The sequence below is a fragment of the Oreochromis aureus genome, linkage group 22 (genome assembly GCF_013358895.1).
Source record: "Oreochromis aureus strain Israel breed Guangdong linkage group 22, ZZ_aureus, whole genome shotgun sequence".
Lineage (NCBI taxonomy): Eukaryota > Metazoa > Chordata > Actinopteri > Cichliformes > Cichlidae > Oreochromis > Oreochromis aureus.
In genome coordinates this window covers 37967552-37982184 of record NC_052962.1, presented here as the reverse complement: position 1 = coordinate 37982184, position 14633 = coordinate 37967552, and the positions used below count along the sequence as shown (strand labels likewise).

The following is a 14633-nucleotide window of genomic DNA, read 5'->3' as shown; positions in this document are numbered from 1 at the left end:
AACATTAAAACTATCTGCCTCATTTTGTGTAGGTCCCTGTTATGCTCCCAAAACAACTCTGACCCCACAGTTGTATAACTCGGTCGTAGTTAGCACTTTTTACCTACAGCGGGTGTTCTGTGGGGTGACTGGCTCTAGGATGGTGACAGTCTGGTCCTTTGGGTCCTCTGGGCTGTGGGACAGGGTGTCTGCTCTGGTGTTCTGATTGGATTGGGATTTGGGATATAAGGACTTTTCCTCAATGACTTGTTCTTGTGGCGAATCCTCTCCTGATGGGAGAGGCAGTTGCCGTTGGGGAGTGTCATTGGAGTTGTTTGTTTAGGTGGGCGGTATGCGATAAAGTTCAATCCTTATGGATACCAGGACGCAAGTAAACGATCAGTGTCGATTCATTTCACCTGTGTGTGGTTTTAATGTTGTGGCTGAGTTGTAAACTCCAACTTCACTCGGTGGTGGAGGCATTCAACTGCAAGGCTTTGATTTCAGTTTTTACAGTACTTCAGATAATAGCTTCTACTTTTAAAGGCATGTTTTGAGGTGCGGTCTATAAAATGGTTTGATTTGCTTGCATGGACCTCTAGTGTTCTTGCAACAGTTTAAGATATTTGCTCACAGCAGCTCCAAAATGCAAACAAGTGAATATATCTGTCGTTTCTATAATCTAAATGTCCCTCTGTTCCTGCTTTTATCAGAATCAGAGTACTTTATTGATCTCTAGGAGAAATTATGTTTCTATTCTATTTGGACTTTTGACTAATGGACAAAGTTGACAACAATTATCATCAATTAAAATATTAAAAATAGTTTTACTGTTATTGATGATATCTTCCTGTGTAGGACTGGGCCAAACCAGGCCCGTACGATCAGCCCATGGTTAATACCCTGAAGAGGAGCAAGGACAGGAGAGAGACTACAGATCCCAGCAGCCACCAGGGTGCTGATGTCACCACACCAGGAGAGGAGCCAAACAGGGGCAAAGGAAACAACACTTCAACATCCCCCAAGGTCGGACACAATGACCAACAAAAGGCCAAACAAGTCCTTGAATAGAAAGTCACACGACTTACTGGGAGCATTCTGATTGGTCAGACAAATCCCAATAATCCACATATTCCCGTGTGTGTGTGTGTGTGTGTGTGTCTGACAGGTGGACAGGGAGACCCATGAGGAGCTGGCCAGAGCTCTGGCCCGTGGCCTCCAGCTGGACATCCACGGCTCCAGCAGAGATTCCCTGCAGGGCTCCAGCGGCTACAGCAGCCAGACCAACACACCCTGCTGCTCAGAGGACACCATCCCCTCACAGGGTAAACTTACTTAACTTACTCCCACCAGATTATTTAAGTACAAACTATTTCACAGTTTATCTCCAGCAAAGGATGCCTTGCTGCTAAGAGGCAGCTCCAATATTACCTACCATTATCAGCACTAACAATATTCGGGAAATCAGAAAGACAGCTGTGAATAACAAATGTTCTTTTACCTAAATATGGACCCAGAAACAAACCTGAATTGTATATTACTGAAAAACAAACTTTCATTGTGTCTCTTCTAAACTTGTCAAATCTCGCTCTGAGCTATACTCATAGATATAAAACAGAAAAAATCTAATTAAAGTTAACTTGAATTAAGAAGACTTTAATTATATAATATCAGAGAAATGCTTGAGATCATCAGCAGTTACACTGACTCTGCAGACAGCTCTATTCAAACAAATTAAATTATCGTGCTAAATTCTCCCCCCTCCTGGTCTCTGTAGTATCGGACTGTGACTACTACACTGTGGGAGCAGATCAGGAAGTGGAGCAGCAGTCCTCAGACTTTGACAAATCCTCCACCATCCCGAGGAACAGCGACATCAGCCAGTCTTACCGCCGCATGTTTCAGTCCAAACGCCCTGCTTCCACTGCTGGCCTGCCTTCCAACCCCTCTGCTGTAATCACCCCGGGGGTTGCTACTATCAGACGGACACCGTCCTCCAAACCCAACTTGCGACGACCATCCGGGGGCCTCAACCTGGGCCCCATCCCCATCAAGCCCCCCATGATCCCAGTTAAGACTCCCACTGTGCCTGAACACCCTGGATTCCCCAGTAAAGCAGCGTCAGAAGACGGCAACACACCGCGGACCCCACTAAGCCCAGCCACCACCCCTCTGTCACCAGGCAGCAACGGGTCATTGTCACCAAAGTCTGTCCCTTGGGAGACCCAGCACTTGGGCAAGGGATCGGATCCTCCAACCCCACCTCCACAGCCCAGCGGTCGGTCATCAGAGTGGGAGCGTCGACCCCTCCCAGAGCTCTTGGAGGAGACAGAATACGCTGAGGTGGAGGACTTTCTGGTGGCCATCCGACGAGGCGTCAAGCTCAAGAAGACGACAACCAACGACCGATCAGCACCAATGATTCACTGAGACTATGAAGGTTGGTTTGACACGAGCCATTTTGCGTCCCGGCTGAAAATACTGTTGGAAGGGACACAAAATGGTTACTGCTAAAAGCAAATAGCTATGACATCAAATGGATGCCAGTAACAGGAGGAAGTTGCCCAGAGACTCTGATTGAGGATCAGTTTAGAAATCTTTTCTTTTAGCAGTGATTACAAAAAAAAGTGCATCTTCACAGTTTGGCCAAAGAGTAATCGTATTTCCATTTAAATCAAATCAATCATGGCAAAGATCCATCGTCAGCTGGGACAGCCTTCAGCCTCACCTGCAACCACAGGTGCATAAGGAGTTAAAGAATTTTTAAGTTGAACTGTTATTTTCCACGACAGAATTATCTAATGAGAACGTAAGCTTTCCACAAAGTGTTGACTGGACTTGTTCAGGCCAAGAAAAACACAAGCACATCTCCCTTTAAAAATCAGTTCTAGTTCCTGCCCGAGGCCGTGCCAGGAACTCTGATCCGAGATCGTTTCCTCGGGGCAACTTCGATAACAGAGCGAGGGTGAAGGGATAATCCTGTCGACTGAGAGACGCCTGGACAAGGTCGACCTTGTAGCAGGAAAAAAAAAGGCTTAAATGAAATGAAATCCTAATGTTGGGGAGAAGTGAAGGTAGACGAAGAACAGAACACTTCTCAGACAGACGACGCTGAGCTGGAAGGAGTGATGGGATATTTTCGAGAGATCAAATCATTATTTGTATGTACATATTTCTATTTTGATGTGTTTGTATGTTTTACACCCTCGTAGTCTCCCATTTCCACTAAAGGTGCCAAAAGCCTGTGTGCTGAATATGACTTACATATTTAATGCTGGATTTTCTTTATGTACAAACATGGATAGGGTGTTTGATAGAGAATTATACTTGGACACCAACTGGAAGAGAATTTGTATATGTAGGGCATTGCGTATTGAAGAGTATCATTCGCAACTAAGGATTTTATGTTGTTACAGTAGACTGACCTGCATGTATTTACACTTCGCCTCAGTATAAATGATCCTTTTGCCTCTTAAATTGAATAATACAACCCCGGCAGCAGGAGAGGTTCAGGAACTCTGGATGGAACAACTCGAGGTTAAGGCTGCTGTCCAAACAACGTCCCGTCTCTGAATTTAGAAACTGAAAACAACACTGTAAGGTGCCGTTTGAGGTTTATTTCCTCTCACTGCAATTCTGTTTTTGTGAAAAGCACTTTGTGAAATTTGAACAATTTCAAAAATGCACAGAAATACAGAAACACCATTGGCAACGCAGCATGTGCACAGCATGCGTCAGCCAACGCTCCAAGTCCATAGCAGTGCAGTAACAGAGGCTGCTACCACAGTTTCCTCCTGTGCTACTACGCATCTGTAGTAAATAAAATCATGTGGATTTGTGTATTGGTCTGGTGTAATAGAAGTGTGCTGATTTAGGTGGCACAGATTTAAACAGTTGTGGACGTTATTTTAGTGAAGTTACTACTCGGTCAGCGCTTAAATTATGGGCCTGTGACCTGCAGTAACCTGATGTTTAATGCTTAATATCTAAAACGCAGAAAATCTGGTCTATGTTGTATAACTCGGTCGTAGTTAGCACTTTTTACTAAATAATGAAATGTGCAGTGTGCACATATTAAATTGTGTGTAAGCCGGAAACGTGTACAAGTCTAAGGATAGCCGACTTCCCAAAAATGCCAAATGACTGCCCTGAAAGAGCAAGACGGTTGAACACAGTCACACTTTGGAAGGCTGAAAGTGGTTGGTTGACCTCCCCAGTATTCTGCCTACAAGTATAAATGGTGTCATGTATAAAAATCTCCTCTACAGATGTTCCATCTAAAGAGAGGAGATGCACAACATGCTGGTTTGGAGTTTAGCTTGTTTTTAGTCCTAAACCGTTTCTTACTAGCCTAAAAACACCAACTGTTCAGTGTGTGGAGGTCTTTCAGGTGGTGCGGGACATGCTGTGGTAACCATGTTGGAGGTCCTATACTTTATACAGCTGTGAAGTCGAATCATAGATGTAAACAACCAAAGCTGATCTACAGAGTGCCGCTAACGTCTTATTCATCTTTGTCCTGAAATTGTCTCCAGTTCAGAGACTGCTCAGAAAAAATGAACAAAAGTAAAGTCAAATTATTATTAACACCCACTTCTATTTGAGCTTTGATATATTATCACTTAGAAAAGTGATTCTGCTGGTAGTTCTGTAGTAACTCATACTTACAGGAGGGTATTTTACAAAAATTCAAACCTGACGTTACTGCACGACCGTCTCAGTTCGTCCTCGTGAACTCTATCCTGCGAGTTCCCCCCATGAAACTAGAAGTGGACTCGCTCTGTAGAAATGCCGTGAACGAAGGCCAAACTTTAAAGATGACATAAAAAAAAAATACCAACAGCTTTGTAAAAACAGCACTGTGACCCTCAGCTGCCTGTGGACCTCCACGGTGGTACCACATGAGGCCGATGTGACCCACCAGGAGATCCTCTTAGCTGCACACAATCAGACCCTGCTGCATACTAATATTAATATAAGTCCAGGAATTATGTATAATTTAACTGTAATAGCTTGTTAATACATGTCAGATTTTAGCTGTCAGCAAGCTGAAATACATTAAAACTCCCATTTCTACCAAACAGTACTGCTATTATGTAGTCACCACACAATTATTACGTGCATTAAGTATTTATTAATTTAAATATTCCCATCTTTTTCATTTGACCTGTTGAGCATATAAAACCTATTAACGAGACTATATTTAATATGCATGTCGTCTTTCTTTTGCTTTGTTTAGCTGAGCATAATGATCTATTAGTCTGCTTCTCTCCTCTGTTGATCCAACTCTTCTGGACCAGAATGCATTTTAGATTCCTGCAGGACGCAGAAACGTTTCATGCTGTATGTGACGGTTGTTGAACGCCCCGTACGATGACCGAAGCCGGCTTCGTTTTTTTTAAATCCACGCTCATTCTCCTGTGCAGGTTTACAAATCCAGTCGTGTGTGGCTGACGCGATAACAAGCGTATGAAGCTGAGTGTTTGAGCTGTGAAGACTCTGTAAATGTGTTTGTCATCAATGATCCGAGTGAGGCCGACACACACTGAGGATCAGAGCAGCGTTAGAATTCCCGTCTGTCAATGCTGGAAAATGATTCATTTAAATGTCTCAAAAATTCAGAGCGCACCGGGTTAGAAAAACCAAGTTAGTTGAAAAGCCAGCGATCCGGTCCTCAGTGTGTTTAGACGCCACTCTTGTCCCCGAGCTGTAAACACAGCAGCTGTCGGTGTGTCCGTTTAACCCTTTAAACTTTAGCCTTTCATTTTCAGACGAGTTGCCAAATGTCTTATACGCTTAAAGAAGCTCTGGGTTTGATTTCTTTGTATAATACTCCTACTTCAGGTGCTCTCGTATAATTATGAGGTTTCCCTCGTGCATTTCCTCAACAGATATTGACGCAGCCACTTTATTTTATGGAAAGTATCAGAATTCTTATTTTGGCTATTAGATTAATTATCATCATAGTCTCGGGTGCTCGTTTTACAAAAACTGCATTTTTAGTCAGTTATCATAACAATAACAAAAAAAACCTATTAAAAATATTTCAAATGTCTTTCTTGTAAATTTGAAGTACTATAATTTCCCTTATTCTCGGTCATGTATACACGTACTGTGGTGGATTCTCATTTTAAACGTGGCCACAGATTCAGATATGAAGTCAGTGTTTGTTCAAGTTTGTTTCTTATGCTCTCAGATTTGTCAGTCACACAGAGAGAGATCCATCGCCACGTTTAAGCCCCACCCACCTGCCGTTGAGCCTTCTGTTTGCCAGAGCCATCCAATCAGCAGAAAGCTGGCTTAAAGGGATCTTAAAGAGGGAGGAGCCAGAATGAAAAATACATTTGATAAATCACAGATTGATTGAGGCCTAAACTTTGGGACAGCAGTCCCTTACTTCCCCAGTTTGCTCTTACGATGGTAAATAAAAGGTGGACTTTAAGGCAAACAGCAGCTCTTATTAAAAACCTTTAAATTAGATTGACAAAAACAACAGCGTACAGTGTGTCAGTTAAAAAGTCTGCTCCAGGTTTGATTTATACTCATACAAGTTATAAATTTATCTGCTAATGGGACGGGCGTCTTTATAGTGAAATGTCAAAAACGAAATCTGTTAAAAATTCAGGAATGAGGTTCAGATTAACAGTTTTACTAACATCACTCACTACAATAATCACTTTTTTTTTTAAGCTGATATACAAGTGAGGTTGAATTTTTATTGATTTTAATAAAAGTAATGGCACATGAATGTAACTTCTTACTGACACATTTCCCACTGGCCTTGAACTCAGCATAGCTCCTGTAAAAACAGCAAGGTTTTTTTTTCCATCTAATTTCAGCCGTTTTTTAAAAACGTGAGCAAACATCTAACAGGTTTTATTAAAATCATAAATCTCCAGCAGGTACAGACCTTTCTAGCGCTGTGACGAACTCACTCCTGCCTGTGGTGCTAGAAGTAAAAAACCTTTTTTATTTAATTTTTTTTTACTACTTTTGTAATTCTGTAAATTCTGCTTCATGTTCCTGAATATTAATCATCTTTTTCTATGTAAACCGGTTTTTTGTTGGATCTTGGCTGTAAAATAAAACCGTATGTTTGATGTGCACCTGATGACGAGGGAAACCTGCGCTTTGCTTTTATCATTTTTGCATTTAAGACTTTGTTTCTATTTAACTTCATGAGGCTGAAGTAGGAAACCTTTAGTTTGACTGTGAGCTTGGGCTTGAGAAGATAAACGATTGGTTATCTTTGGTCCTACTTTTTCATGCAAGACGTTTTGATTGTCCCTTAATAAACTTATCGAATACTGACAAATTATTCTGAGTCTGTTTATTCATTTGATTGCAGTTGTTGATGCTCCAAATCACAATTTTCATAGTTTACTATAGGGGCGATCGTGGCTCAAGAGTTGGGCGTTTGCCTTGTAATCGGAAGGTTGCCGGTTCGAGCCCCGGCTCGGACAGTCTCGGTCGTTGTGTCCTTGGGCAAGACACTTCACCCGTTGCCTACTGGTGGTGGTCAGAGGGCCCGGTGGCGCCAGTGTCCGGCAGCCTCGCCTCTGTCAGTGCGCCCCAGGGTGGCTGTGGCTACAATGTAGCTGCCATCACCAGTGTGTGAATGTGTGGATGACTGGATATGTAAAGCGCTTTGGGGTCCTTAGGGACTAGAAAAGCACTATATAAATACAGGCCATTTACCATTTACTTTGTAGATGAGTCAGCATCTAATGTTACGAAAGTCAAGTTTCTTATTTTGAGCAACATCGAGACAAAAGTTTAAAAGATGATTTGACCAGAGGAAACAGGAGGCAGCAGCAGGACGACGTGCTGGGAAACGTCTGACGTGAATTAAAGACGTGCAGGTTTCCATTTATGAGTCTATCAGCAGATTTTATTTGGTCTGGTGAGAATTAGATCAGGATCTTTGTAACATAAGGAAGTGATTTTATGGTTTTACACTGTTGTTCTTATAAATAAAGACATACAATGACAACATTTCACCATTATCTGATCATTTACATAATTAAATGAAAATATTTAAAGAGAAACTGCAAGTAAAATGTAGTCATTTAAAGATATGTTTAAAGTGAGTTTTGGGTTCAGGTGAGAGTTTACAAGATTTTCTCTTTTTAAAACCTGAAATGTGTGTTTTAAAGGAATAAAACAAACATACACTCAAAGTGCTTCAAACTACATATTTCACCATAGATTCAAGCAGTGCTTCACTCTGTACACTTTACCTACATCTCTCCTGGTTATCACTGGGTGAACATGCAAACACCAAGCAGAAAGGCCCCAGGTGGGGATTGAACCAGGAACCTGCTCATGAGAAACCTGCAGTCAGAGTGCAGATAAGGATAAACCAAGATGGCAATCAGTGATGTGATAAGTCATTATCCAGCGAGTGTGCAGAGATCCTGGGTTTCTCAGTCATTCTCATGTCTGCTTTCAAAACACCAAGCTGAGTGTTCGACCTCGGCCATCTTGAAGTTTCACTAACAGCCTTTTTCCACTTGTGCCTGCTCAGGTCGGCTCAACCTGGTTTTTAGTTTTTCGTTCGGTGGTAGTACCTGTTACCGGTACTTTCAGTACCTACCCGCCTGAGCTTCCAAGCGATCCCAGGCAATGTGAAAATGTGACATCAGCAGACCTCATGACCAGTCAGTGATGTCACTCAGCAGGTTTTGAGAGCGTGTACTTCATGAAAATCAAGACCCACATTTTTTTAAGCCTGGCTATGCCGTGGTCGGAGAAAAAGCCCAACACCAACGTTGTTGCGTTCACGTCACATACAAATGACGTGATTGGACCACAGCGATGCTGTAACGACCCCACGCACATCAGGTGGTCCTCGATTGTAATGGTGAGCAAAGCACAGCCGAGCTGTGTAAGCAGGTACGCGCAGAAAAGGGCTAAAAGTGACTTCACCGTGGCTACGTCCATCTTTGCTTTACAGTCTGAGCTCATGATTCAAATGAACGTGCTGTTTTCAGGACCTTTAAACTGAATGTGAGCTCAGTCCTGCTCACAGCGGCGTCCTCAGCCTGGAGTCCACAATGACTGAATGACTGAGAGGTCAGTGAAGCACCACCTGCAGAGCCACAAGCAAACACTCGTAATCATTTACTTTTGTTTTAATTGCACATAATGTTGCAAAATACATCCACACATCATCCTTCAACAGTCCAGGGTGTCCGGTACATACTGTACATGTATCAGTGCGCAGCGGCTGTTCAGACTGTCCACGAGATGGCAGCACAACACGGCATTCCTTTACCCGACAGCCTTAAAGGACGACAAACGTCTTGTTCATATGCTTCAAAGAATGTCTTCACACAATTAAATTAAGGAAAATATCATTTTAAAAAAGCAAAACAAACAAAAAGTTTGATTAAAATCTTTTCCTCATGTAAAACAAACACAAACATGAGATGAGACAAAAGCAAACGAGTTCTCTGAAGCATCCTCAGACTGAAGTTTTTACCAGGGTTAAACAGCCGGCGCTTCACTCAGACTTAACTACTCTGTCCTAATGAGACGGGCAGACAAAGAGCTCACTTCCCTCGAGGCTTTCACAGTTAATCCAGTGACAAACTTGAATTTCTCCTGCAGTCGAGTCCAAACCCTCATTAATACACTGTGCAAACATTTCTGTCTGAACTCGCAGCTCTTAATTCCTTTAATTTGGAGGATGTGTTGGGATTTGTGCTTAAAGCGTCTCCGTCCCTCTGAAGGCAAACATTTCATAATCTGCTAGAAAAACAGCAGGACTCAAAACCACACATCACAACTTTAATCAGGAAAGTTGTGATGGCAGAGGAGGACTTCTGTGAAGAATGTAAGGCAGATAAAAACAAGATAACGATGCAGTGATGATCGACCCGGCCAATAATCACAGCATCCACAGATATACTCAATTTCTGGGTCGATGAAACAACCTTCATCAAGCAACTGCTAAACGACGCCGCAGCCAACTTTCTCTAATTATCCATCAGCTTGGTTTGGATTGCACAAAACATATTGAACCAAAACTGCACATTATTGCACTGATCAGACATCGAAACCCAGCAGAGAAGGCATTAATTAGTCCCAGAGGGGGTGGAGCCTATCCCAGCTGTCACAGGTCACGAGCACTTCATAGGGTTCAGGTATTGTTTGTTCTATAAAAATGTCTGATGTAGAATGAGCTGATAGAGGGCTCTGCAGGAGGAAGAGAAGTCCTTCTTCTAAACATCTAACACAGCCTGAAAATACTCATTTTCACCTTTCACTGTGTGTTTTAGGCAGCTGGCAAAGACATTTTCACCTATTAGAAAAAAATCTGGTTTTTGCCTCTAAAACGTGAGATTTGAATTATCCAAGTAAGTCTCAGCGGCTCCTGGAATAATAAGAATGATTTCTGACAGTTTGTTAAATCTAAAAATGATGCTGATCAATAAGAAAAGAGTCACTGGTGGAAGCCCAAAGTGTGTGAGACAGTGAACTGGGAACGCTGGATGGAGTCTGAGGATCAAGAGGAGAAAACGGCTGACGTGGGTTCAGCGTCGTTATAAAAAGCACCTTACAGGTTTGATGACAGCTGGAGTGTTTAATGGTGACAAAGAAAGTCACCGAAACGTCTGAGCCACTTCTCTGACTGTGACTTTGAATCGCACCTTCTCAGGCACCATCTGCAGCTTCAAGTCTGATCAAACAAAAGCTAAAAAAAAGAACAACAATCTGGATGCGAGTGAAGCGACTGTGTGAGAGAAAGAAGGAAAAGATGGTGGAGAAAGTAAAACAAACACAGATACAGAGCGACCTTGGAAAGCACAGAACGGAGCCCAAAGCTGAAAATAGCAACTTCAGTTTCCAGAGAGTGTGCGCTGCCACTGAACGCCGCCTCCTCCTTTAAATCGGCTCCTACAAAACATCTGAGAACTCTAAGCACTAATAAAAACCATCTGATGAGATTACAGAGCTACACAAGTTCTTCATGCAAACACAGAAATCATTCCTCGAGGTAGCAGATGACACGTTTTCAGATATGCAGGACGGCGGTGACTTGATGAGGAAGTCCACTCGCTTCCAGAACAAGTCGTGACAAAACACTTGTTGCTTTGACTCATGAATAAATAGTGTTTTTGGAGATGAAGTCTGTAAATGTATAAAGTGTCTGCTGAAGAGAAAATCAAAAAAATTGTGCTTTTTCTTTTTTTTGTTCCTCCAATTAATCAGAGATCAAAACAAAACGTGAGCTAGTGTCCTGAAACAGTCGGTGTGTGCTGTTCGTGTTTCTGCTGTCGGGATGGGAAACACTCGTCGCTGCTAAAACGCTGATTTCTGGGAAGAATAAACCACACTGGCGGTGCTGAGACTGCAGAGGGTTTCCCATCCTCGAAGCTGCCCGGGCGGATTTACACGAGCCGTCTGTGGGAGGGAAATCAAAGTTTTGTTCCATCTGAGAAGCATCGATTCTTCCCATCAGCCCCTGGGACCGAGTCGCAGAGAGGAAAGCTGAACATGTGAATTTCTGGGAACGCGACTAACATACTGATACGGGAAAAAAAACCTACTGGATTAATGGCCAAGCAGCGAAATCAGCACCAAGGTTACGCTTATGTTGGTTTTGCACACGGCCTCTCTCTCCAGGGTCTCTGCCAGCACCGGATCTCCGTTTTTATCAGGTTAAAATTAGGATACATCACAGCGTGAAACTCCGGGATCCCTGTTTTATGCTAAGCAACCTCTGACTGCTGACACACTAAAAGCTGAAACTGTGAAAGGAAATGTGGCGTCAAAACAGCGCGTGCAGCAAAACCATTAAAACTGCTCCTGCAGCTTTACTTTGTATCCCTCTGTGAATTTCCACTTGTTTCCCAGCTTCTCGTGTGGTCTCCTCGCAGATGTGGGCGCTTTAGTGTCACACTGCACGGAGAACTGAGCTCGTGATGTGACAGTGGGAACAGAATCCAGGAGTGAATCCCGTCTTATTTTGGATTTTTGTGGTGCTTTGTGCTCCAACATGCAGTTGGAGCACAAAGTGAGAAACCTCCGATAAACCACGAAGCTGAATGTTTAAAATTTGATTAACGGTGCAAATTCATGCACTGCACCGATCCGCTCCCTGCTGCCCACCTGCACACTTAGATTAGCTAAACAAGTTTTTTTTCAATTAGCTTCAATTCTGATAACAGAGAAAGAAAATTATTTTTACTGCAAACACTGATAAAGTCACGCTGACTATGAGCAGTACACTCAGAACTACAGGCTCACCTGGTCAGGTATGACCAACAGCTGACATCAGCTAGAGACTTTTGGATATGTATAAACTGATATGTGGGATTAAAGCAGAATAGCAGCTAAATTAAAGCCTGTTTTCTATTTGTGCTGCTCAACAAAGGCAGAGGAGATTCTCATTTCAGATCATCTGTTTTTACAGTGCGAGCCACATTCACACTGGGACTGCAACAACATCAGATTTATCACATTATCGTGATTTTAAATCAGCCTGAATTAACAATACGGATCATTTTACTTTCAGTAAATCATATTTAATGCTTTCTCCTTTAGTGATGAGTCAGAATACAGCGACTATTAGAACACTGAGTTTTTCTGAGGGTAGCTGCACAGGCAGAAACCCCCTCACTGCCTTCTGATGCAAACCCCGTCATTGTGACCCATCACCTGGATTATGACTCCTAGTTACTCCTAACAGGCTTTCATGGGGTCACGAGTGGACATTATTGTCATTTATTGTGTGGTTTTCCTCTTTTTTGCCAAATAAATTACACTCAAAATGTGCGTGCAGGGAGGTGGAGGGACTCTGCAGCTATAAAGATTATAACAAATATGCAGCCGTTTCCTCTCTGCTTTTGCCCCCAGAAAACTGGGAATGGGACTGATATGAAGAATCAATGATAGTCGCAGCTCATAAAGCTTCAAAACTTCCATTTAACCTCCCACTGAACCGGCACGCAACAACAGACGCTGCTTTCCTGGAGCAGACGGTGTAAAGATAACTCTGCCAGACGAAGCTTTCAGAGATGGTCGCGGTCAGCGGCCAATTACGTTCCCTCAAACTGTACGCCGCCCGAGCAGGATGACAGAGAAACATCCGACTGTAAATAATTTTTTTTCTTTTCTTAGAGCTGTGACATCAGCAGTGTTATCAGGATGTAGTGGCGTGTTAGGAGGAGCCTGATGGCGTGTCGCCATCCTCCTTCTTGTCGTCGTCGTCGCTGAGGAAAAACAGCGGGAACATCCCCAAAATACAGCCGATGGACACGCCGATGGCTTTACCCTGCAGCAGGAGGCGAAGGAGAAATCAGATCATCATAATCTGTTATCCTCCTCAAACAGTCGGCGTGTGCAGAGGTGAAACTAGCTTTAAAAGTCTGGGCAGCGATACTCTTATCTCAGGATACATGGATTATTCACGAGACGGTAGTTTTAGCTTTCCCTTCATGCTCTTACACACCTCTGACAGGATCATGCACTTCTGTTTGATACGAATGAAGATAAACACTGTTTCCTTATTTTAAACACTCATGTGGCTCCAACACAAACTTCCTGCATTTTCGCCCCTTTGAACATTATCTGTTGTGATAAGTGCAGCTGATTATAATCAACACTTTATTTAATAATCTGGAAAAGTGCAGCGCCCTGCTTGCTCTGAGACAAAGAAGCCATGAACTCATCATCCCTCTATTGTTGCCACTACGAATAAGAACATGAAGAGGATTTAAAAATAAGACCCAAAGGAAAAATCTCACCATGTGAGAGCTGAGCCTGGTCTGCCACATGTCCACCTGCTTGGGTGTCAAATCTGGAACCTGCATCCCCAGTTTGGAGGCCAGAACCTCCACATAACCTGCAAGACTTCACACAGACAACACATGTGTGTTAATCGCTGCACAGGCATTTAGTGACATCACTTCACCCAAAAATAAAACACACGTGCTCGTGGTGTTCATGTCCTTCATGTGGGAGTTGCCCAGTTTTGGGGACATCAGCTGTGGAGACGTCTGCGATAATTCATGCAGAAACTGTGAAATCTGCGAAACGGGCCGATGCAGATCAAGTTTGCCAGTATTCAGTGCCAATACTTCGCATGCTCTGGATGCTGGTTTAGCAGCTGTGTCTTCTTCCAGAAGTTATTCAAACCAAGTAAAAACTTGTATGCATTTCCATAATTGCTCAACCAACCAATGGAAGTGTGCAGCTAGCTCACATCCCAGCTCAGCTGAGGCTTACAGGGGTCAGAGGTCACAGTAATAGGAACAGGAAATCCACGACAGTTGGCTCTGTTCATGTGGATTCAGCACTTTCAGTGGGAGAAATGTTTCATGACTCATCCAGGTGATTCAGCCTCGACATTTGTGCTGAACTACACACTCGGGATAATGCTGGCGTTCATCTGCACAATTGTTAGCGCAATTAAAAAGGACGAACAGCAAAGTTTGAGCCTCTGAAGTGAAGATGCAGATAAATGTCATCCTGTTAACATAAACACCGTATATACACACACTCAGCAGTTTCATTTTCAAACCTGAAAAACAGGAAGAGCTCATAACATGTGTGTATTTTTGGAGTGTTTTGATGCTGGAGTAACAGTTCAAACTAAACCAGATTGTTAAACTAATTGGACAACAGCTAAAAATCTGTTTTGCATT

The 14633-nt window shown here is 42.9% G+C and overlaps 2 protein-coding genes across 2 annotated transcripts in view; one reads left to right on the top strand and one right to left on the bottom strand.

Moving 5' to 3' along the window:
- Positions 1-7297, top strand: part of LOC116316658 (protein MTSS 1) — a 103200-nt gene extending 95903 nt beyond the window's left edge. Inside the window, exons 13-15 of the mRNA XM_039605585.1 lie at positions 838-1005; positions 1148-1304; positions 1757-7297. Coding sequence (XP_039461519.1) covers positions 838-1005; positions 1148-1304; positions 1757-2409 — 978 coding nt within the window. The 3' untranslated portion in view covers positions 2410-7297. The remainder of the gene's footprint in view (positions 1-837; positions 1006-1147; positions 1305-1756) is intronic.
- Positions 7298-9097: 1800 nt separating this feature from the next.
- Positions 9098-14633, bottom strand: part of tmem65 (transmembrane protein 65) — a 37138-nt gene continuing 31602 nt past the window's right edge. Inside the window, exons 6-7 of the mRNA XM_031735282.2 lie at positions 13734-13839; positions 9098-13261 (exon numbers count right to left, since the gene is read on the bottom strand). Of these exons, the coding sequence (XP_031591142.1) occupies positions 13148-13261; positions 13734-13839 (220 nt within the window). The 3' untranslated portion in view covers positions 9098-13147. The remainder of the gene's footprint in view (positions 13262-13733; positions 13840-14633) is intronic.